The following is a 23,938-nucleotide window of genomic DNA, read 5'->3' as shown; positions in this document are numbered from 1 at the left end:
ATTGCCAAGTGCCGCGCTTTTTCAGCAGAGGACGGGACCCTCGATCCCTGGGAGTAGATGCTCTTCTCCAACAGTGGCCGACACAAGAGCTTCTCTATGTGTTCCCGCCCTGGCCCATGTTGGGCAGGGTGCTAGACCGGGTGGCAAAGCATCCGGGCCGGATAATCCTGGTGGGTCCGGACTGGCCCAGACGTCCCTGGTATGCGGACTTGATCAGGCTCTCAGTCGACGATCCTCTGCGGCTGCCAGTGGAGCAGGGCCTGTTACATCAGGGTCCCGTGGTGATGGAGGATCCCTCCCCCTTTGGTCTTACGGCCTGGCTATTGAGCGGCAGCGGCTGAGAAAGAAGGGCTTCTCAGACAAGGTCATCGCCACTATGCTGAGAGCGAGGAAGCGCTCTACTTCTACTGCTTACGCCAGGGTTTGGCGTACCTTTGCAGCGTGGTGTGAAGCAGGCTCACTTTCTCCCTTCACTGCTCCAATTTCTTCAGTGTTGGCGTTCCTGCAAGAAGGTCTGGAGAAAGGCCTGTCGCTCAGTTCCCTTAAAGTCCAGGTAGCGGCTCTGGCTTGCTTCAGGGGCCGCCTGAAGGGTGCTTCCCTGGCTTCGCAGCCTGATGTGGTGCGTTTTCTCAAGGGAGTTAATCACCTGCGCCCTCCTCTGCACTCAGTGGTGCCTGCGTGGAATCTCAACCTGGTGCTAAGAGCATTGCAGAAGCCGCCTTTTGAACCCTTGTCGAGGGCATCTCTGAAAGACCTGACGTTGAAAGCAGTCTTTTTGGTGGCTATCACTTCAGCCAGAAGAGTTTCCGAGCTCCAGGCACTCTCATGTCGAGAGCCTTTTCTGCAGTTTACTGAGGCAGGAGTGACTATTCGCACAGTGTCTTCCTTCCTGCCCAAGATTGTTTCTCGCTTCCATGTGAATCAGCAGCTCTGTCTCCCTTCCTTTCGTAGGGAGGACTACCCAGAGGAATACTCTGCTCTCAAATATCTGGATGTGAGACGTGTCATCATCAGATACTTGGAAGTGACCAATGATTTCCGGAAATCGGATCATCTGTTTGTCCTGTTTGCAGGTCCTCGTAAGGGTCTGCAGGCTGCTAAGCCTACAGTGGCAAGATGGGTCAAGGAAGCCATTGCAGCGGCTTATGTGGCCGCGGGGAAGGTGCCGCCTATCCAGCTGAAGGCTCACTCCACTAGAGCTCAGGCGGCCTCGATGGCAGAGGCCGGGTCCGTCTCCTTGGAAGAGATTTGCAAGGCGGCAACTTGGGCTTCGGCCCATACCTTCTCCAGGCATTACCGCTTGACTGTGGCTGCTCGGGCGGAGGCCTGGTTTGGAGCTTCAGTGTTGTGGTCAGGGATTTCAATGTCCCGCCCTGGGTGAGTACTGCTTCGGTACATCCCACCAGTCTATGGATTGATCAGCATGATGATATGGAAGGTAAAATTATGTATCATACCTGATAATTTTCTTTCCATTAATCATAGCTGATCAATCCATAGCCCCTCCCAGATATCTGTACTGTTTATATTCTGGTTGCATTTCAGGTTCAGTTTAGTCTTCAGTTCCTGTTCAGGAGGACTTCGTGTTCAAGTTTTTCAATGAATTCTTCAAGAGTTGAGACGAGTTTGTGTTACAGTGAGCTGCTGCATTCCTCTCCCCTCCGTTTTACGGGGCTGGATTGAGACTTAAATTCTGCCGGCACTCCCTCCCGCTTCGTGCGGCAGTAGGGCAGCTTTGTACCCCTCCCGCTTCGGCGGTGTTAGGGTCAGTCAGCTCCTCCCGCGGTTGCGGTTGCAGGATAAGCCAGATCCCCCCGCATCGGCGGGGTGGTGTCCCTCCCCCGCTCCGCGGGGATGAGCTGGACGGATTCCCCTCCCCCACTTGTGTGGGGATGAGCTGGGTTAATTCCCCTCCCCCGTTTCGGCGGTGGTGAGCTGGGCAGAGTGTCCCTTTGTGGGTGTAATTCTCTAAGTGCTGAGTCCTGCGGATGGAGCTTTGATATCGACATACTGAGGAGTTTCCGGCAGCACATGACCACATATAGGGAGGCAAAAGGATTGCTCTCTATCTCCACCTGCTGGTAGATGGACACAACCCACCAGTCTATGGATTGATCAGCTATGATTAATGGAAAGAAAATTATCAGGTATGATACATAATTTTACCTTTAGAGGCAGAGTGTCTGTTTTCCTCAGCTTTGCTGTCTGGAACGGTTCAGCACAGCCTCAGTAGACTTTATAATTTTACATGTGTTTCCTGGCTTCCTTCAGCACAGGCTCTGGGTGTTTGAGAATGAGTCTTAGATTCTCTAGTCCTTGGTTAATTCCCTTCTGGCTATGTGGGCTCTTCTGTTTCAGGTGGCTGGATTTTTCCGCAAGCTGCATTCTAGGTCTCTGGTGCGTGCTAGCTTCCTTTGTCACCATCCTTAGGTGTGGGTTGAAAGGCTGCACAAGGGACCTGTCGGTCTGTGTGTCATTGTGTCTGTATTCATTGGCTAACAAGTGTCTTTGGTTTCTTCCCATTCTGAGGTATTGGGTCTTATCCTATTTGGAGGACTCAGGAGCTGCGCCTGTCTACTGTAGTCTCCCTTGTTGACGGACAGCGCGTTCGGTTGGCGACTTCAGGGGATGCTAGTGGTGCAGGAGAGTGGATAGATTTGATCCATTTGGGCCTTGTTGCAGCTGAAATTGTCAGTTTCCAGTGGAAGCCGTAGGGCCTTTTTCCGGCGGAGACTGTCGGGTGTTGTGCCGGCTGAGGCCGCCGGGTCTTTGTCAGTCTGAGGCTGTTGAGGTTTCTTCAGACTGAGGTCGTTGGGCCTTGCTCCAGATGTGGATGGAGGGCCATGCTCAGACTCAGGCCGTTTGGCCTTGCTCAGGCCGCTGGGCCTTACTCCAGCTGAGGCCATCGGGCTGGCTCCGGCTGAGGCCGTCGGGCCTGGCGCCGGCTGAGGCCTAGCTCCAGCAGAGGCCGTCGGGCTTTGTTCCGGCTGAGGCCGTCGGGCCTGGTTCCGGCTGAGGCCGTTGGGCCTTGCTCCTGCTGTGGCAGTAGGTTTTTGCTTCAGCTTTGCTACGGCTCAGGCTGTTATGCTTTACTCTGGCGCAGATCATCAACCATTGATCAGGCTCAGGCTGTCAAGCCTCTATTGGGGGCAGGCCATCGAGCCTCTCCTTTGATCTAACTGTTGAGCCTTGCTCCGGCTCAGTTTTTCCGATGAGAGAACTTTATTTTCAGGGAAAACTGAACACGGTACATGGTTTAGACCGTGGCTCGTTGCTCTGGCTCTGGCCATCAAGTTTTATTGACTTTGCTCCGGCTCCGGCCGCCGGGCTTTGTTCCAGCTCAGGCCGTTGAGCTTTGCTCTGGCTCAGGCCGTAGAGCTTTCTTGGCCTTGCTCAAGCTCTCGAGCTTTGTTCTGGCTATGGCCGTCGAGCTTTGCTCCAACTCAGGCCATCAACCTGGCCCTGGCTCAGGCCGTCGAGCTTTGCTCTGGCTCAGGCCGTCGAGCTTTGCGATTTGGAGGTCTTCTCCTGTCAGTTCGAACTGAAGGGGTCTTTCGCTGGCTGCGTGTAGGCTGCAGGCTCAGTCTATGTTTCTTGACTGTCAGTCTTTTACGGCTGCTGGGCAGTTCCCTTTCAGGAGTCGGGTCTTTGGTGCTCCTGGCATTTGCTGGTGAAGCCCCTGCTATTTGTTTCTTTTTTTTTTTTTAACAGTATTTTTCTCCTTGACATAGGGAGGTTCTGATTTGCTTGGCTTCTCTCCATTAGCTGGTTTTAATCACTTTCCTTTTAGAGGCCTGGCAAGTTGTTTCTTCCTTTCTGCCTTGTGGCTGTGTGTTGCTTCCTTTAATTTGAGGAGGTTAGTTCAGTGTTACTTTCATATTCCTCTGGAGCTTGGGATAAACGCCAAGTCTCACCTGGCAGTGCCTTTATGGCTGTTTTCCGGATCTCCATCTGTGTTCTTTGTTCTGTGTTGAGCACAGCTTCCTTGTGGCACGTTGAGCTTGGCTCTTTTCTTGCAGGTTGAGCACAGCTTCGTTCCTACATGTTGAGCATAGCTTTGTTGCTGCATGTTGAGTTCACCGCCGTTGCAGCATCTTGAGCACGGTTGCTTTGGGGCATGTTGAGCAGTTTCTCTATGTTCTTTGCGGTAAGTTGTACGCAGTTCCTTGGCCACATGTTGGGCACCGTTCTATTGATACAGGTTGGGATCGACTCTATTGTTCTCTGTTGAGCACAGCTCCATCGCGTCATTTAGATTTCGGCGCCAGCGTGTTCCGTTGAACACATCTCCATTTCTGTAGGTTGGGCGCGGATCCTGTGCTGGATGTTTAGCGCGACTTCATTCTGGGAAGCGGAGCGCGGCTCCATCCCTGTACACGACTTCTTTGCGGTAGGTTGATCGCAGCCCCATCGCTGCATTTGTGCGCTGTTCCATCACTGCTTTTCAGCGCAGTTCTTTGCGGCATGTTGAATGCTGCTCTATCGCTGCAAGTTGAGCGCAGCTTTCTTCTCCTGGACACTCGCACCGTCCCTCAGGCAGCTTGGCTTCTGGATTCCTTTCTGGGCACCGGTATACAGTTTTACGTTGAATTGCGCTGCTTTGCTGTGTGTTCAGGCTTGCAGATGTTTATGTAGGTTTGGCGTGGAGAAATTCTCTCTTCTTGTTGCATATCGCCTTTCCTCAGATTTTGGTTGTCAGGCTTTCGCTGTTTTCGGAACCTGGTACCATGCTCTGCTGTAGCGTTGGTGGTTTCTGGTTCCACGTTCTGGGGCATATCGTGATTAGCATCTGATGTTCGTGAGCCCTCTTGGGGGTTGGGGTATGCCCGTTCTCTGCCTTGAGGGTTCGGTTAAGTTTTACTGGGAGTCTTTACAGGTTTGGGGAACCCACCCTACTTTGGGGACTGCTTTTGTACATCCCACTCGTCTCTGGATTGATCTGTGGGACGCTATGGAAGGTAAAATTATGTCTTACCTGATAATTTTCTTTCCATTAGTCCCAACAGATCAATCCAGAGGCCCGCCCTTTATTGTGTGTGTGGTGGGTTAAGGTACATAGTCACCAGAGGGGTGTTTGTTCCACTAGGTTCTCTCTTTCTTAAGGGATCGTTGGATACTGATGGACAACTACGAAGCATGGACTACTCTCATGTTGACAATTTGACACTTAGGTGTTTTCTCTCCCGCTGGTGCGGTGGAGGAAGAGCCTGCAAAGGTTTTCTTGAGACAGCAGTGAACTGTGATGGTGGATTGCTTGGCTTTTCACTTGCTTTGGTATCGACAATACTGAGAGTAAGATGGCTGCATGTGTCTATATATAGTAAACTCTGAAGTTCTCTCTATCTCCACCTGCTGGTAGAGGGACACAACCCACTCATCTCTGGATTGATTTGTTGGGACTAATGGAAAGAAAATTATCAGGTAAGACATAATTTTACCTTTCTTCTGGTTATACCCCTCTCTATGCAGCCTACCATCCTTCTGGCCACGGCCACCGCCTTATCACATTGTTTCTTCACCTACAGATCTTCGGACACCATCACCCCAAGGTCTCTGTCCTGAGTCAAGCTTATTAATCTCGCCCCTCCTATCTGGTATCTCTCTTTTGGGTTTTTGCACCCCAAGTGCATCTTTCTGCACTTCTTGCCATTAAATTTGAACTAACAATCTAGCTGGAGAGTCCCATCAAATAAATCACCTGTGCCTAAAAATGTTTTTAAACTTTCCAAATCACAGGTACACAAAATTTACATAATCAGCATTATATAACTAGTAAATATAATTTTAATAAATTCTTGAGAGGATAACTTTCAGTACAATATACCTTGATACGGTGCACATATTTATTATGAAGACAAGATTACAACAGCATTATTACACTTGCACAGCATACTCAGTAAATAACTATGACTGCCTGAGTAAGATTAAATGTCTACAGTGTGATAAGTCCACTTGAATTATTCTCTCTCCAGTATCTTTTTTAAGAACACCTATAAAATAACCATCCTTTTCAGTCCAAAGCGCTTATTGTCTCACAATCCGTTCTCCATAAACTCTTGTCTATGTAGTAATTGCTTAGATCTTTCATTTAAATGTCACACTGTGTTGTCCAATTGACATCAGATGAAATATTCATCACGTCAAATCCTTAGTCTATTCATACTTAAAAGATGAGGCGGTGCACTGTTATTTTTTATTTGTTACATTTGTACCCCACATGTTCCCACCTATTTGCAGGCTCAATGTGGCTTACATAGTACCGTAGAGGCATTTGTCAATTCGGTTGATAACAAATACAAGGTTATGTTGTGGTCAGATGAGGTAGGTGTGGATCAGGCATCTTGGGTCGAAGGGAATGAAGATTAGAAATTGGCCGAATTTTGCAATAAGCTTTCTCAACAGGAATGCTATAGGTGTACTTACAAACATATGTGAACCACATCATATTCAGTCACCTAGATACCTTTTTTTAATTCACTTATAACATCAAAATCTTACTGTGCTAATCTTCATATCTTGTTACAGCGACTGTTAGACCCGAATGGGACTCCAGCCCAGAATTCATCTAGTCTGTCGGAGGTGTGTACTGGCGTTGCCGACAAACGAGTTTTTATGCATTTGATTACGTGCATTCGTCATGATTCTACGTATCCCATTCTATTTCCCTGTTCAGACCCCCAGGATGTGTCGTGTTCCACATGTATATAAACCATTGTTCCTTATGAATTAACCAGTCCGGCTACACCTTACTGCAATATTGAAACTTCAGCAATACTACATACTTTAACTCCATTATGGAATGACTACGCTCCGTCCAATCAAGAGTTAAAGGAGCATCCTTCTTACTAGTCCTTATATTGCTGACATGTTCCCCTATGCGGGTTTTAATTTTTCTAGTCGTTTGACCAATGTAATAAAGTCCACAAGGACATAAAATACAATACCCAACTTATTCAGAGTTGTAATCTGTCTGCAAATGTAAATAAAATTGTTTCCCTGAATGGGGAATCTATACTGCATTAGTTTCTACCGCATATTGGCAGTAATTACAATCTCTTTATTTAAAATGACCGTTACCAACAGCTTGCAGGGATTGGTGACTTGACAACAGTTCTCCCAAATTTTTGTCTGTCCTATGTGCAAACTTAGGATATTCCCTAAAAACATTGAGGTCCCAAAACATGCCAGTATTTTTAATAACTCGTGCTGTTTTTAAAGCAAGAGGAGAATAAGGCAACACACAAATCAACATATTAGTGTCACCTGAGGGAGTAGACTATACCAGCCATTGTCTATCAACATGTAGGGGCTCTTTTATAAGCTTTTTTAACTACCGTTGACAAAATCTAAAACATCTGTTTGGCTTGCTCTTTACTGTTCAATAGTGGAACACAATCACTTCATCTTGAGGAACTGACCAATCGGGACACTGTCTCGTAAAGATTTTGGATAATAACTTTTATAATGTAACAGTATTTCTGTCCGTGGTTTTTTTGAGAAACGGATGGGATGAACTGACCCTGATCAGACAGAACTATTGAAATATCCAGGAAATTAATCTTTTCCTTATCCCATTGAACTGTAAATGTAATATTCTGATCCATGTGATTTATATGTTATGAATTCCCTGAGCTGTTCCTCTGGTTCCCTCCAAATCATTATGACAACATCTATATACCTCATCCAGGAGACCATATGAATATCATATGGAGACCCATCTATATAAAGCTCTTCAAATTGGGTCATATACAGGCAAGCAATGGAGGGGGCTACTGTTGCCCCCATTGCCACACCTTTGATTTGGAGGTAAATTTATCTTCAAACACAAAGTAATTGTGTTTGACTACCAAATTACTCATCTTAGTCAATGATGCAAGCTTGTCCTTAGAGATGTGAGGACGTTTCAGTACTGGTCTGTTATCTTCAATGCTGCTTCCTGAGGGATGTTAGTGTACACTGTGTACATTGCAGATAATAGACCACCGACGTGAGATTTTCTGGTCTGAAGTTTCCCACTTCTTCCCTGTCTCCACTTTTGTGAAGAGGGACCACATCCGCTCTTCTCCAATCACACGGAACCTCTCCCATCTCTAAAGATCTATTAAATCTTTAAGAGGTCCATCCAGGACTTTTCTGAACTCCCTCAGTATCCTGGGATGTATCCCATCTGGCCCCTGTATCTTTGTCTACCATCAGATTCTCCAGCTGTTTATAAACTTTCTTCCGTAAATAGCACGATATTCACTTCATTCCCAGATATTCCCTCGGTGGCCAACCACAGTCCTTCTCCAGGAGTTTCCTGCGTGAACACCAAAGAGAAGTAATTCAGTACGTTCGCTTTATCCTTATCACTCTCCACATAGCCGTTCTCATTGTCGTTCAGTCTTGCAATTCCATTTTTATCTTTTCTACTTTCTTCAATATATCTGAAAAAGGTCTTGTCACCTCTCTTTACATCTTTAGCTATTTTTTCTTCTGCTTGTGCTTTCGCTAGACATATTTCCCTCTTCGCTTCTTTGAGTTTAATCCGCTAATCTTTTCCATGATCCTCTCATTGCGTTCTTTTATATTTCTTGAACAAAGCCTCTTTTGCTCTTTAGTTTTTTCAGCTACTTGTTTGGAGAACCATATAGGCTTCCTGTTTCTCTTGTTTTTGTTTACTTTCCTGTGCGGAAAGATTAGTTGCCATATTTATAGCAGCCTTTAGCTTTGACCACTGATTTTCTACTTATATGCCTTCCCTTTTCAACAGCTCCGTCAGGTATTCCCCCATTTTATCAAAATCAGTATGTCTGAAATCCAGTACTTTTGAGTTTTCTGCGTCCACACTCTGCCTTTGCTCTTATATCAAACCATATCATGTGATGATGATCACTATTACATAGGTGGGCACCCCCCCCCCCCCCAAGATATTGGAAACACTTCCTCCATTTGTGAGCACTAGATCCAGCGTCGACCCTTGCTTCGTGGGTTCCATCACTATTTGTCTGAGCAAAGCACTTTGGTAGGTGTCAACAATCGCCCTACTTCTTTCCGATTCTGCCAACAGGACGTTCCAATCCATATCAGACAAGTTGAAATCCCAATCCATATCAGACAAGTTGAAATCTCCTAATAGTAGCACCTCCCCTTTCATACCAATCTTTTGAATATCTTCTATCAGATCCTTTGTCTAGCTTCTCCGTTTGTGCAGAAGGTCTGTAGGTAACCCCCGTGTGGATACAGGATCCTTCTCTTTCCAGGATGGCCCATAAGTCTTCTTCCTTTCCCCAGGTTTCCCGCATTTCATCCACTCTGATATTGTCTCTCACATACAGTACCACTCCTCCACCTCTTCAGCCCTCTCTATCCTTCCTAAAAAGATAGTTTGCCTTAGTATTAAAGCAGAACATGTATTGCACTGAATGAAGGTCATGATGATGTGATTCATGTGTATGAAAAGGTGAACTGTGATAGAGTATCAAGGAGTAGTATTGACCAATTAGGGTGTAATGAAGATGCTTGTCCCTTGATTGTCCTATGTAAAGGGTCCTATATAAAGGTAGTTCACCTAGGGGTGGGTGGGAGAGGGGTGGTTGGGTGGGACTATAGAGTCAACTTTGCAAATGAAAAAACAGATCTATTGTTTTTTAATAGGATAGAATAGAAGGAGGTAAGGTCTGTAGTTGGTCAGGTAGATATTAAGAGCAGGACACAGGTAACATCAGTTTGCAATCAAACTAAGTCTCAAAATGCCTAGCTTAGCTCAGACTGTTCTTAAGGTAAGCCAGGTGTTCTGTTTTTTTTCTTTTGCCATACAGCTGTATACAATTGCCCCTCCTGCAGATGCACACAGTCTGAGTCACCAGATGCTATGTAACCAAATTGATTGGATTAAGTCACTGGCACAGAAGGTACAAAGCACAGTTCTACTAAAAGCACCTTTAAGACAATTCCAGCATAAAAATATGAAATCACAATGCCAGAACAATTTTAAGTTGTAGGCCTGGCCAAGATGAACAGATGAATGTAGAAATTTTATCAGAAATTAGGGAGGCTAACGAACTGGGCAACACAATAATAATAGGTGATTTCAATTACCCTGATATTGACTGGGTAAATGTAACATCGGGTAATGCTAGGGAGGTAAAATTCCTTGATGAAATCAAAGACTGCTTTATGGAGCAGCTGGTAAAGGAGCCAACAAGAGAAGGAAAAATTCTAGAACTAGTCCTTAGTGGAGCGCATGATCTGGTGCAGAGTTAATGGTGCTGGGGCTGCTAGATAAGTGATCATAATATGATCAGATTTGATATTGGCTCTGGAGTAAGTACACACAGGAAATTAGCATTTAAGTTTCAAAAAGGAGACTCTGATAAAAGTGAGAAGAACGGTGGAAAAAAAAAAGCACCAAACTTTGGAGCAGCTGCAAAGGTCAAAAATTTACATTGGGCATGGATGCTGTTCAGAAATACCATGCTGGAAGCCCAGCCCAAACCTATTCTGTGTATTAAAAAAAAAAAAGGTGGAAGGAAGACCAAAAGACAGCCGTCATGGTTAAAAAGTGAGGTGAAGGAAGCTATTAGAACTATTTATTTATTTGTTTGTTACATTTGTATCCCACATTTTCCCACCTATTTGCAGGCTCAATGTGGTTTATGTCATACCATAAAGGCATTCGCCAATTCCGGTATGAACAAATACAGTAATGTTGTGGTAGAATAAAGTTCGTGTGTACAGACACATTAGTGAATCGTAGAAAGGAAGAGAATTATAGAGAGAGAGAGTTATTATATGTCCATTACGAGCTTTGGTTTCGTTTTGTTGCAGGGTACAGGCATTTAAGTTGGGTTGGTAGGGTATGCCTTTTTGAACAGGTAGTTTTTAATGATTTCCAGAAGTTTAGGTGATCATAAGTTGTTTTCACAGCTTTTGGTAATGCGTTCCATAGTTGTGTATCATATCTTTACATTATGTAGGAAAAGCTGGATGCATAGGTTGATTTGTATTTGAGTCCTTTGCAGCTTGGGTAGTGGAGATTTAGGTATGTTCGTGTTGATCCTGTTGTGTTTCTGGTTGGTAGGTCTATGAGGTCTGTCATGTATCCCGGGGCTTCGTCGTAGATAATTTTATGAACCAAGGTGCAGATTTTGAAAGCAATACGTTCTTTGATTGGGAGCCAGTGCAGTTTTTCTTGGAGGGGTTTGGCGCTTTCGAATCACGTTTTTCCAAATATAAGCCTGGCTGCCGTGTTTTGAGCAGTCTGAAGTTTCTTTATAATTTTGTTCTTTGCATTCCGCATAAATTCTGTTGCAGTAGTCTACATGGCTTAGTACCATTGATTGTATTAAGTTGCGAAATGTTTCCCTCGGGAAGAATGATTTCATGCGTTTGAGTTTCCACATTGAGTGGAACATTTTCTTTGTTGTAGATTTCACTTGGTTCAGAAAATGGAAGCAGAAACCCGACGGAAAATAATAAGAAACAAAGCCAACATGGATTTAGTGAAGGGAAATCTTGCCTCGCAAATCTGTTGCATTTCTTTGAAGGGATGAACAAACGTGGGTAAAGGTGAGCCGGTCGATATTGTGTATCTGGATTTTCAAAAGGCGTTTGACAAAGTACCTTATGAAATAGTCCAGAGGAAATTGCAGAAAAGAGCAGAAGCTAAAAGAAAGAAAGGAAAAAAGTTTCACTGCAGGAAAGGATTCTTAATATTGGGGACATTCAAGGTTGTTGTTTTTTTTTTTTTTTTTTTTTTTACAAGCTGCTGTTTTAAATATGTATCCAGTTAGACTGTACTACTTTAAAACAAGACATTTTCATTAGGCCCTTAATGACAGCTTTTAACATAAGAGAATACATCTATTTATTATTATTATTTTTTTTTTTTTTAGGAGAGCAATGGTCCAACAGATTGCTTTGCAGCTATATCACAGGCAGATCGATTGCAGTCTGAACCAGAGAGTATTCGAAAGTGGCGGGAAGAGCAAAGGGATCGTTTGGAACAGCTTGGTAAGAAAAACTCATTGAAGCAAAAACTTTGAGGTCTTTCTTGAATCTAAAACTGTGTATTCTGGTGTTACGTGTCACCCTGACTAGCTTGTTTTTTGGAGCTGGTGGAGTGACAGCAATGGCAGTAAATGAAGTGTTCATTTCTTGCCTGGTAAGTGTACCCTTCCTTTACTGTATGCTACCTCATCTTGTTGCAGCCCCTTTCTTTGTCAAGCACACCCTTGCTGCTCTTCTCTAGCTTCTGTTGTCATCTCATCTCTAGTCCTTATGCTCTTTGCAGGCTCCCCTGTGAGCGTTGTGTCCTGCAGCTTCAGTGCCTTCTCCCTTCTGTTCCTCTTTACCCTTACTTCTTTAATTCTATGTCCCTTGTTATCTTACCCATAGTCTTTTTTTGGGCTTGATTGCTTTCTTCCTGTTCTTGTTGGTCAACATTATTGTCATTACAGTTTTGGTCAACATTATTGTCATTACAGTTTGTTGCCAAAGTTGTACATAAAATAATGTACATTAAATTATATTAAAATGATATACAAACTTAGGAATTCACAAGGATAGTTCTTTTGTTTTTGTTGTTCTATATAGTCTCCATTATAAATAGATTCCTTATGCATAGATATCCTGAAAACCTGCGTAGCTCGTGTCAGAGGACTGGATAAAGAACCACAGTCCTAGGAATATAGTTTTTTCTAATTTGTGGCAAGTCTGTTTGTTTGTTTCTTTCTTTCTTTCTTTCTTTTTGAGAAATGTGTATCCGTGTTCCCAGTACAAAAGGAAGTGCACTGTTTCTTTTTCTGGTGTTGCACCTCAGACAGTCTGACTTGGAACCTCCAATTCTGTTTCCCAACTTTTTCTTTTCTGCTTGCTATCCCATATTCCACTTTCCCCTTTGCAGTGGAGGAATAGCACACTGATTAGAGAAGTGTGCTGTGAATTATGGACGCAAGGGTTCAGACACTTCTATACTCACTGATACACTTGACTTTGAATAAGTCATTCTCTGTTGCCTTGGCTATAACTTGAACTGTGAGCTTATTTGGGCAGTGAAAATAGCTCATGTACCTGAATGTAACTCATGTTGAGCTTGCATTTAGAAAAGGTGAATAATCTAAAAAAAAAAAAAAAAAAATGTTTTCTTAACCACAAACATTTTTTTTCTTTTTTCCTTTTTCTCATTTAAGAAACTTAAATTTGTCATGATGGTTTATACACGTGCATCAATAAATAAAAGGGGTAATTGTGTAGAGATCGCCCAGAGTTAGGTGCTGGGATGCTACGTGCAGAAATATATCGTAAATTGCCATTTATAGAATACTAGCATAAGTCTGCAGTTATGCGCCTAACTTTGCGCCAAAAGTTAGGCGCAAACACTTAACACCAGCTCAGTGGCTGGCATAGGTACCCATGCCTCAAAAAACAGAAAGGCCATCAATCCGCAAGCTCCAAGATGGAAATGGTAAAAGCAGATCAGTGATAAATATGTAAACTTTTATTTGTGCAAATAGCAACATCCTGGCATCGCTTGACACTGGCCGTGTTTCGCCCAAAAAGGGCTGCCTCAGGGGCGCAAGTAATACTGTGTTAAAGCGAAGGCAGAGGGTCGCAGTTTAAGAAGATCCCTGCTGTGGTTGGGAAGGAGCTGGACCTTCACGTTCTCTACACCAGAGTCACTACTTTGGGCGGATTTACAAAGGTTTCTGAAAAAAACAAGTGGGGAGAATTTTCAGAAGAGTTTAATTTTCCAAGAGGTTGTTCAAATGCTTACTTCGCTTTAAAACGGGTATTACCTGCGCCCCTGAGGCAGCCCTTTTTGGGCGACACGGCCAGTGTCTGGCGATGCAAGGAGGTTGCTATTTGCACGAATAAAAGTTTACATATTTATCACTGATAAGTACTCATGCCTAAATGTAGCCAGTTAGGTACATAACTGCCAGTATTCTAGAACCAGTGCTGGGCATAAGCCTGACTTACTACTACTACTACTTATTTCTAAAGCGCTACTAGACGTACGCAGCGCTGTACACTTGAGCATGAAGAGACAGTCCCTGCTCGACAGAGCTTACAATCTAATTAGGACAGGCAAACAGGACAAACAAGAGATAAGGGAATATTAAAGTGAGGATGATAAAATAAGGGTTCTGAACAAGTGAATAAGGGTTAGGAGTTAAAAGCAGCATCAAAAAGGTGGGCTTTTAGCCTAGATTTGAAGATGGCCAAAGATGGAGCTTGACGTACCGGCTCAGGAAATCTATTCCAGGCATATGGTGCAGCAAGATAAAAGGAACGGAGTCTGGAGTTAGCAGTGGAGGAGAAGGGTGCAGATAAGAAAGATTTGCCCAGTGAACGGAGTTCCCTGGGAGGAATGTAGGGAGAGATGAGAGTGGAGAGGTACTGAGGAGCTGCAGAGTGAATGCACTTATAGGTCAATAAGAGGAGTTTGAACTGTATGCGGAAACGGATAGGAAGCCAGTGAAGTGACTTAAGGAAAGGGCTAATATGAGCTTAATGACACTGGCAGAATATTAGTCGTGCAGCAGAATTTTGAACAGATTGGAGAGATGGCTAAGTGGGAGACCTATGAGAAGCAAGTTGTAATAGTCTAAGCGAGGGGTGATAACAGTGTGAATGAGGGTTCTGGTAGTGTGCTCAGAAAGGAAAGGGCGAATTTTGCTGATATTATAGAGAAAGAAACATGTTTTAGCAGTCTGATGAATATGTGCAGAGAAGGAGAGGGAGAAGTCAAAGATGACCCCAAGGTTACGAGCTGATGAGATAGGAAGGATGAGAGTGTTATCCACAGAAAATAGAGAATGGTGGAGGAGGAGAGGGTTAGTTTAGGGGGAAAGATGAGAAGTTCAGTCTTGGTCATGTTTAGTTTCAGATGGCGCTGAGACATTCAGGCATCAATGTCAGACAGGCAGGCTGATACTTTGACCTGGATTTCGGCTGAGATTTCTGGTGTGGAGAGGTAGATCAGCATAAAGATGATACTGAAAACCATGGGATGAGATCAGAGTGCCAAGAGAAGAAGTATAGATGGAGAAAAGAGGTCCCAGGACAGATCCCTGAGGTACACCAACTGACAGTGGGATAGAAGTAGAGGAGGATCCACTAGAGTATACACTAAAGGTACGCTGGGAGAGATAAGAAGAAAACCAGGAAAGAACAGAGCCCTGAAATCCAAGTGAGGACAGCGTATCAAGGAGTATGCTGTGATCAACTGTGTCAAAAGCAGCAGATAGATCGAGAAGGATGAGGATAGAATAGAGAGACCTTTGGATCTGGCCAGGAACAGATCATTGGAGACTTTAGCAAGCGCTGTTTCAGTTGAATGAAGGGGGCGAAAGCCAGATTGAAGTGGATCAAGAATAGCTTGAGATGAAAGAAAGTCAAGGCAACGGCAGTGAACAGCATGTTCAAGTATCTTGGATAGGAAAGGGAGGAGGGAGATGGGGCGATAGTTGGAAGGACAGGTAGGGTCCAATGAAGGTTTTTTAAGGAGTGGTGTGACTACGGCATGTTTGAAGGCATCAGGAACAGTCGCAGTGGACAGTGAAAGATTGAGGATATGACAGATAAAAGGGATGACAGAAGGAGAGAGAGTGTTAAGTAGATGGGTGGTAATAGGATCATAGGAACAGGTAGTTAGTTTCGAGGAGGAAATAACTACTACTACTAACTAGCATTTCTAAAGCGCTACTAGGGTTACGCAGCGCTGTACAATTTAAACATAGAAGGACGGTCCCTGCTCAAAGAGCTTACAATCTAAAAGACAAGAGAACAATCTAAAGACAAGTGAACAATCTAGAGGACGAGTGAGCAGTTAATCTAATAGAGGGGATAGATTGGGGCATTCTGTCTATCTAGAGCGGTTAGGCGCCGAAGGCAGCATAGAAGAGGTGAGTTTTAAGCAGAGATTTGAAGATGGGTAGGGAGGGGGCATGGCGTATGGGTAAAGGAAGATTGTTCCAGGCATAGGGTGAAGCAAGGCAGAATGAGCGGAGCCTGGAGTTGGCAGTGGTGGAGAAGGGTACTGAGAGAAGGGCTTTGTCCTGTGAGCGGAGGTTACGGGCGGGAACATAGGGGGAGATGAGGGTGGAGAGGTAGTGAGGAGCCGCAGACTGAGTGCACTTGTAGGTGAGGAGGAGGAGCTTGAATTGTATGCGATATCTGATTGGAAGCCAATGAAGTGATTTGAGGAGAGGGGTGATATGAGTATATCGGTTTTGGCGGAATATAAGACGTGCAGCAGCGTACTGAACTGATTGAAGGGGGAATAGATGGCTGAGTGGGAGGCCGGTGAGGAGTAAGTTGCAGTAATCAAGGCGAGAGGTAATGAGAGCGTGGACGAGAGTTCTGGTGGTGTGCTCAGAGAGGAAAGGGCGAATTTTGCTGATGTTGAAGAGGAAGAAGCGACAGGTCTTGGCAGTCTGTTGGATATGCGCAGAGAAGGAGAGGGAGGAGTCGAAGATGACTCCGAGGTTGCGGGCAGATGGGACGGGGAGGATGAGGGTGTTATCAACAGAGATAGAGAGTGGAGGAAGAGGAGAAGTGGGTTTGGGAGGAAAGACGAGGAGCTCGGTCTTGGACATGTTCAGCTTCAGGTGGCGGTTGGACATCCATGCCGCGATGTCGGATAAACATAAAAATAAGATGTGTAGCTTCCTCTTCAGTGATTTCAGAAAAGGAGGCAGGGTTGGAGGGTTGAGAGAATGGACTAAGGGAAGGAGGGGGTGGAGGTGACCTGGTTGAGAATTCAAGTTTAATCTTGTGAACCTTATCATGAAAGAACTCAGCCAGAGTCTGGGGGGAAAGTGAAGGGGGGGTTGGAGGTGAAGGCACTTTGAGGAGAGAGTTCAGACTGATATGGCAAGGACTATAAGGATGTATTTTTACCAGTGATCCTCTCACATCCACACCTTGTAGTTTCTCACAATAGATTTTGCACATGCAATTTAGAGAATACTAACTAGTAGCAGTTATACATGTGACTGCTAATTAGTACCAATTAAGATCAGTTAAAGCCAATAATTGGTGGTTAATACCAGCTAGGACCTAATTAAGTTATGCATGCAGCTGACACTTATATAATGTGTGTGTGTAACTTTAATGGGGCATGTAGTTTATAGAGTTAGGGGGGAAATAGTTAAATGGAGAGCGTGCATAGTGGGGTAGCTTTGATTTAAATCACTAGTCAGGGAACATCTATTTTGTGGTAAAAATACATCCTTATAGTCCTTGGCATATCAGTCTGAACAAGTGGGTAGTGTCCCTTTCCTACCAGCAGATGGAGGCAGAGAACTGGGTTGTCCAGTAACATTACCAGTATATAGGCTAGTTTCTCTGGGAATTCCCTAGCATTTGCTCTCTCTCCAGCAGATGGTAAGGTTGTTCAGGCTGGTGTAGTGGGTCCCAGGCCTAGCTTCCTGGTGCGGAGGTTAAGGTCCATAGTTGAGACCAACGGCCTCACTTCTGAGGCTTGGTCGAAGGACCTTGGTCCAGAAGAATGCGGAATTTGTCTCTGCAGCTGCAAGCCACTGTCTGAGGGTCCTAGTTTGATAAGTTGTTGTGCTCAGTCCCTATGGGGCCCTTGCTTATGGGGGCTGGAAGTCCCCATTCCATCTCCCCCTTCTAACACTCCATCTCCCCACTTCCGGGTGGATTCCCCAGGGATCCCTGTAGCACTAGGGGGAGCATTTTTAAAAAATCTATTAAGAGCGACCCCCCCCCCCCCCCCCCCCCCCCCCCAGCTGTGATGGTCCTTTCCTGGTGGGGGATTTGGCCACAAGGGGATTTTTGGCTGCTGGTTGGATTTCAGGGCCTCCTGTAGTCCTGTTGATTTGTAGCAGGAATGACAACTTTAGCCTTGACTTTTTTGCCTCTTGCTGTGCTACAGTCTCAGGAGACTGCTGCTGGTGGGAGAGACAGGGTGGGAGCTGCCCATCCTTGTTCAGTGATGGGGTCTGTGAGGGCCTTTGGGTCCTGGGGTGGGGGGAGGTCTGCAGGATTCCTAGAGGCAAGGAGTTCAGTTTGATTCAGCAGTTTGTCATGCTCATGAAGGAGGTCCTAGCCAGGGACTGTGACCACTCTGGGATGGATTAGGGATAGAAAGGAACCGCTTCATCTCCAACGGGCCCTCGGAGGCCCGGCCCAGCACTGAGAGCCAAGTGTACCAGGCCAGATGCAGCCCACCATGGCTAGGTTATGCAGTTGATGAGGCAGGGGGGCCTCCTCTCGGGCCCCCCCCCCCCCCCCCGGGACCCTGCCTTAAGGGCTCGTAGCCCAAGCCCTCCCATAAGGGAGGGGAAGTAGTGTTCCCTGGTCATTCACCTTTTATGATGCAAGGAGCTCTCGAGCTTGCTTGATTCAGTTATGGAGACTCTTCACTTGCCTATGGTTTTAGCTTCAGATGCAGAAGGGGATTCTGTTCTGGAGGGCCTTGCATATCCTCCTACATCCTTCCTGCTCCATAAGGCTGTTTTACACATGATGCTAGCAGAATGGGAGCGATAGGACTCACAGGAGCATAAGTCTTGAACAGACTATTCTTGGCTTTACCCCTCCTGAGGAAGTGGGTGCCTAAGGTGAATGCCCTGATTATGTCAGTCTGCAAGAACCAAAAAGGCACAAAAATACAAAACAAAAACAAACAAAGCAGTGGAGACTGAAAAACCACTAAGTAACCAGTGTGCTGCTATGTGACACATTGTTCTTCTGTTCCTATGTGGAGTCTGCAAGAACACCAGCATCCCAGTAGAGGGGAGTTTGGCCCTCAAGGAGTCTCATGAGAAGAAGGTGGATCAGCTCCTGAAATAGGCCATCTCATCTGTGGCTGCAGGGATGCATGTGACTATTTATGGATATTGTTACCAGGGCCCTATTACATTGGTTGCAGCTGTACCCTCACCTGAAGCAGTTTGCTTGTAGTATGAGGCTGCTTTTTTGGAGGATGTCTTTTATGACTTGGTGCACATTTCTTCTAGGTCTCTGACTTTGGTAGTGGTGGCCTGGAGGTGGCTATGGCTTTGCCCACTGCCTGGCGGATGTATCCTTCAAGAGGCATCTGAGCAGATTACCCTTTTGGGAGTGCTTGGTCATGGAGAGAACCTGGCGAAGCTGGTCATCTGACCGCTTAGGCTCTTGGAGGATCACCAGAAGGGGTCGTCCTGCTCTGGTGTGGGGAAGGCTTGCCCTAGAGACTCGGCTAGGTTTTGGCAGGGCAAGTGTTCGTGGTGAGGCGGATTAGTACAGGCCTGTTTCGGAGCCCAACAAAATTTTGGTAATGCCAGACCCTCTCAGCACAGTGGCTGTCCCAGGTTCCTGAGGAGGGTGTACCAGGCCCCTTGGTGCAGGGAGGACAGCTTTCTCTATTCATCATGATTGGGCCTGCATCACCTCCAACTAGTGGGTTCTAAAGGTGATCAGCCAGAGTTATGCTTGGCCTAACTCGGCCAATTTTAGAGGCCTTTATGGCTCCCCCCTACAGCGCTCCCATGAAGTGGAGGGCAGTGGCTGACTCGCTGGAGAATTGTCTCTGCTTGGATGCTGTTGAGCCGGCCCCTCTGAGAGAGGAGGGGCAGTCTGCTATTCCACTTATTTCATGGTGTCAGAAATTGAAGGTTCCTCTTTGACTGTTCTTAACTTCAAGGGAGTCGGTGGCCCTCAAGGTTCTGTATTTCAGAATGGAGAAGTTGTGTTCGGTCATAGCGTGGTGTATCCGGGTGACTTTCTGACCTCCCTAGATTTGATGGAGACTTTACTAGATTTGATGGGAGGAGTAGATTATTGGTTAGTGCAGTGGACTTTGATCCTGAGGAACTGAGTTCGATTCCCACTGCAGCTTCTTGTGACTCTGGGCAAGTCACTTAACCCTCCATTGCCCCTGGTACAAAATAAGTACCTGAATATATGTAAACCGCTTTGAATGTAGTTGCAAAAACCTCAGAAAGGCGGTATATCAAGCCCCATTTCCCTTCCCTTTTGCATCAGGACCAGACACAAACAATTTCTTTGCTTTTGCACTTCCAGTTTCAGGTACCACTTTTAAGACTGGTGACGGCACCTTGGATTTTTTTCCATTGTGGTGGCCCAGCTCTGTGCTCAAGGTGAAACTGAAGGAAGAGTCTAAGTCAGCCATATATGAGGTGATTCTTCTGGAGTACTTAGGCTGGATTGAGAATTTTCCAAGGGTCATCTCGCCCCTACCAGAGATTGGAGTATCTAGGATTCCTGTTAAGTATAGCTGTGATACTGTGAGCGAGGGTTGATGGTAGGTCTCCAAATAACACAGCTGGTCAAGGTTGTAGTAATAAAGTAAATATTTTACTTTATTCACTAAAGCTGAGGTCTGTTACTTCACAGGATCAGGAACAAAAAGGTAAAGTCTCTTTAATTCAGAGGGAAACATGTTGACATGGATTTGTGGGTGACCAGCCCAAACATAGTCCATGGCCTTGTGACTGCCATGGCCCAAACACAGATGGTAAATTCTCTCACACACTCTCTCTGGGTCAGCCAGGCCTCAGAACTGGGTTTACAAGTGTCCAAATGAAGTTTGGCTTACCTAAGCCAGGTCACAGTAGCTGACCTCCTTAATCCCATTCTGGCCCTTCTTTTTATAGTTCTGGTTCCAGTCCTTTCGGTTCCACCCCTCCCATCTCACTTCCTCTCTGCGCAGGACTAGGGATTTTTAAGATAGTTCGAACTACCTGAGGGACTGTTCTTAAGGGTGAGGGGCAGTTTTCTATATACACAATGGCAAAAGAGATCTGTTTCCTTCATTGATGCACAAACCCCTCAAACTATCTGTAGCTCCTTGGATCCATGATTACAACCCTGGAGGTGGTGCTGTGTGCTCAGGCCCACATGAAACTCCTTCAGATGATGCCTTTATCTCTGTGATTTCCAGAATCTTAGTATTTCAAGGCTAGATTGTCACGTCATTTCTGGTTCAGAGAAATATTTCCTGATGTGGAGAATGAGCCAAAAGGGCAGAGATTACGGACATTTAGGAGTTTCTCCATAGAAGTTATGAACAGGGACCTAGTCTTTGATTCCTTGAAGGTGCATGTGGCAACACTAGCCTGTTATAGGGGGGGATAAACTGGCAGATGTTGAGTTTCTTGAAATTGGTAGCACATCTGCACCCCCCAGCCAGATGTATTTAACCTCTGTAAGACCTAAATGTGGTACTTAATGTTTTAGTTGGGGCCTCCCTTTGAGCTATTGAAGACAGCCTCCCTGAAGGAAACAAATTCCTTCTACCTTTCAGATCTTGTTTGTGGTTTTCTGTGGGCCATGAAGGGTTTGGTGGCTTCCAAATAATCCATTGCTCAAGGGATCAAAGTGGCCATTGAGACGGCACATATTTGTCAAACAAGCAGGTCAAGTACTGAGGGGCGATCTCATAGGCACAGAGACATACTGAGTGTTAGCTGAAAATATTTACAGAGCAGCTACCTGGTTATGGCTCCGTTCCTTTGCTAGAATGTCAACTCTGTAATGCTTTGTAAAGACCAGTTGGCCTTTGGCAGGTCTGACATTCAGGGGATCTTGTCGTCCTCCCAGTGAAATGTTTCTTAGGTATACCCACTTGTTCAGACTGGTATTATGAGGACAATAAGGAAGGTGAAATTATCATACCTCTTCCTTCCCTTGAATCCTGACTACAATCTGAGATCCAACTTTGAGGACTTCAGCTATACAGGACTTTGAGTTTTGAGTGGCTGTTTTCCACTTTAGCTGTTAAATCAAATCAAACCGTTTGATGGTCACTGCTGCCCAGGTGGGCACCCACTTGGATATTTGACACGCTGTCCCCATTTGTGAGCACCAGATCCAGCGTCGCTCCCTCCCTCGTGGGTTCGGTCACCATTTGTCTGAGCAAAACACTTTGGAAAGCATCCACGATATCTCTACTTCTTTCCGATTCCGCAAACGGAACCTTCCAATCTACATCCGGCAGATTGAAATCGCCCAGCAACAGCACCTCTCTCTTGTTTCTCAACTTTTGAATATCTGCGATCAGGTCTTTATCTAATTCCTCCAATTGTGTCGGAGGTCTGTAGACAACACCCACATGGACAGAGGTTCTATCATCTCTTTTTAAGGTGATCCATATCGCTTCTTCCTTTCCCCAGGTCCCTGTCATTTCGGTCACCGTGATATCATTTCTCACATATAGAGCTACTCCTCCACCTTTACGACCCTCCTTATCCTTCCTAAATAGATTATAGCCTGGTATGTTTGCATCCCATTCATGGGAACCATTAAGCCACGTCTCTGTGATTGCAACAACATCTAAGTCTGCCTCCAACATCATTTTAGACCTATGCCCTCCTGGTTATAAAATCACCCCTGGACAGGGAATGGAAAAAGAGGAGGAGGCACAGCCATAATTTATAAATCCCAATTCACCGTCACAACAACAGCCGAATCCATACTTCTTCAACTTGAAATAGCTTCAGTTGGAATCAGCCACCCAACCTTATGGGACCACCTAAACCTTATCTTGTTTTATAGGCCACCAGGCAACTGGCAAGACTGCCAAACACATTTTATGGACTTCATATCGAACACGTGTCTCCACCTAGAACCTTCTCATAGCAGGAGACATCTACCTTCTTCGTGAGGATGCTAACTTAAGAAACGTAGGTGAATGCAAGGATTTCCTCCAATTATGGGAACTCCACTGGCCAAATATGCAACCCACCCATACCAAAGGACACACACTAGACCTCATTACATACAAATTCTCATCAGAACTAAATCTCGCACTAACAGATACAAAATGGACAGCTATACCATGGTCCGATCACTACAAAGCAAACCTCTCCCTTCACTGGCAAACAAAAGACTCTCAACACAAACAAGAAAAACTAACCTACACCGCGAGAGGCAAAATAGACCTGCTAATATTTTGGCAAAAATTCTACAACAATGAATGGACAGCTCCAACAGACTCAACCCAATTTATTCAGGATTGGGACAACAGAATCATATTAGACAATATAGCACCACTTCAAACCAGAGCCTCACACAGAAAGAATTCAATACCATGGTTCAATGAAGAATTGAAAGAATTAAAAACACAGGGCAGAAGATTAGAACGAGCATGGAATAAGAAAAAAGACGACTCCGCACTTAATGACTGGAAACAACTACAAAGAAAATACAAATACACCGTTAGACAAACTAAAAGATCATACTATAAAAGTAAAATCGGGCCAGACTACAAGGATACACACAAACTCTTCCAACTCATAAACAAACTACTAAATACCACACCAGTTACTACTAACAACATGGACACCCCATCAGTAAATAAACTTGCGAACTACTTCAAAGAGAAAATTATAAAGCTATGACTCATAATACCTATCAATGCAACTGAATATGCAAACCTCCTTGAATGCCTAGATCCAATACCTGGGGAGCACCCAGCAGACCGATCATGGACCAACTTTGACACACTCTCAACTGACAACATCTCCCAACTGCTTAGTAGATACGCCAAATCGCAATGCAAATTAGATATCTGCCCTAGCAGTCTGATAAGATCCGCCCCTCACCAATTCATAACAGACCTCACGAGCCATATGAACTACATGCTACAAAACGGCCTCTTCCCAAAGGACAAAGGAAACATACTACTGACCCCTCTACCTAAAGACGCAAAGAAAAGAGCGAATGACTTAACCAGTTATTGGCCAGTAGCATCTATCCCGCTGATAACTAAACTTATGGAAGGCGTGGTGACGAAACAAATCACAAACTACTTAAATAAATACTCAATTCTTAATGAGTCTCAATCCGGATTCTGGTCAAACCACAGCACTGAAACAGTACTAGTGACTTTAATGAACAAATTTAAACAAACAATTGCAACGGGCAACAATATACTCCTCTTACAATTCGACATGGTCAACCATGGAGTACTACTATATAT

General features: G+C 45.1%; 1 protein-coding gene across 2 annotated transcripts in view; it reads left to right on the top strand.

Moving 5' to 3' along the window:
• The window catches only part of CLTA (clathrin light chain A), a 234,748-nt gene that overhangs the window by 93,896 nt on the left and 116,914 nt on the right, over positions 1–23,938 (top strand). For both annotated transcript variants that reach the window (XM_030194359.1, XM_030194358.1), the window contains exon 3: positions 11,877–11,994. In XM_030194359.1, the coding sequence (XP_030050219.1) occupies positions 11,877–11,994 (118 nt within the window). The remainder of the gene's footprint in view (positions 1–11,876; positions 11,995–23,938) is intronic.

Source organism: Microcaecilia unicolor, chromosome 2 (assembly GCF_901765095.1).
Source record: "Microcaecilia unicolor chromosome 2, aMicUni1.1, whole genome shotgun sequence".
In the NCBI taxonomy this organism is placed as follows: Eukaryota; Metazoa; Chordata; class Amphibia; order Gymnophiona; family Siphonopidae; genus Microcaecilia; species Microcaecilia unicolor.
Note: the sequence above shows the minus strand (reverse complement) of the source record. Positions and strands in the feature narration are given on the sequence as shown.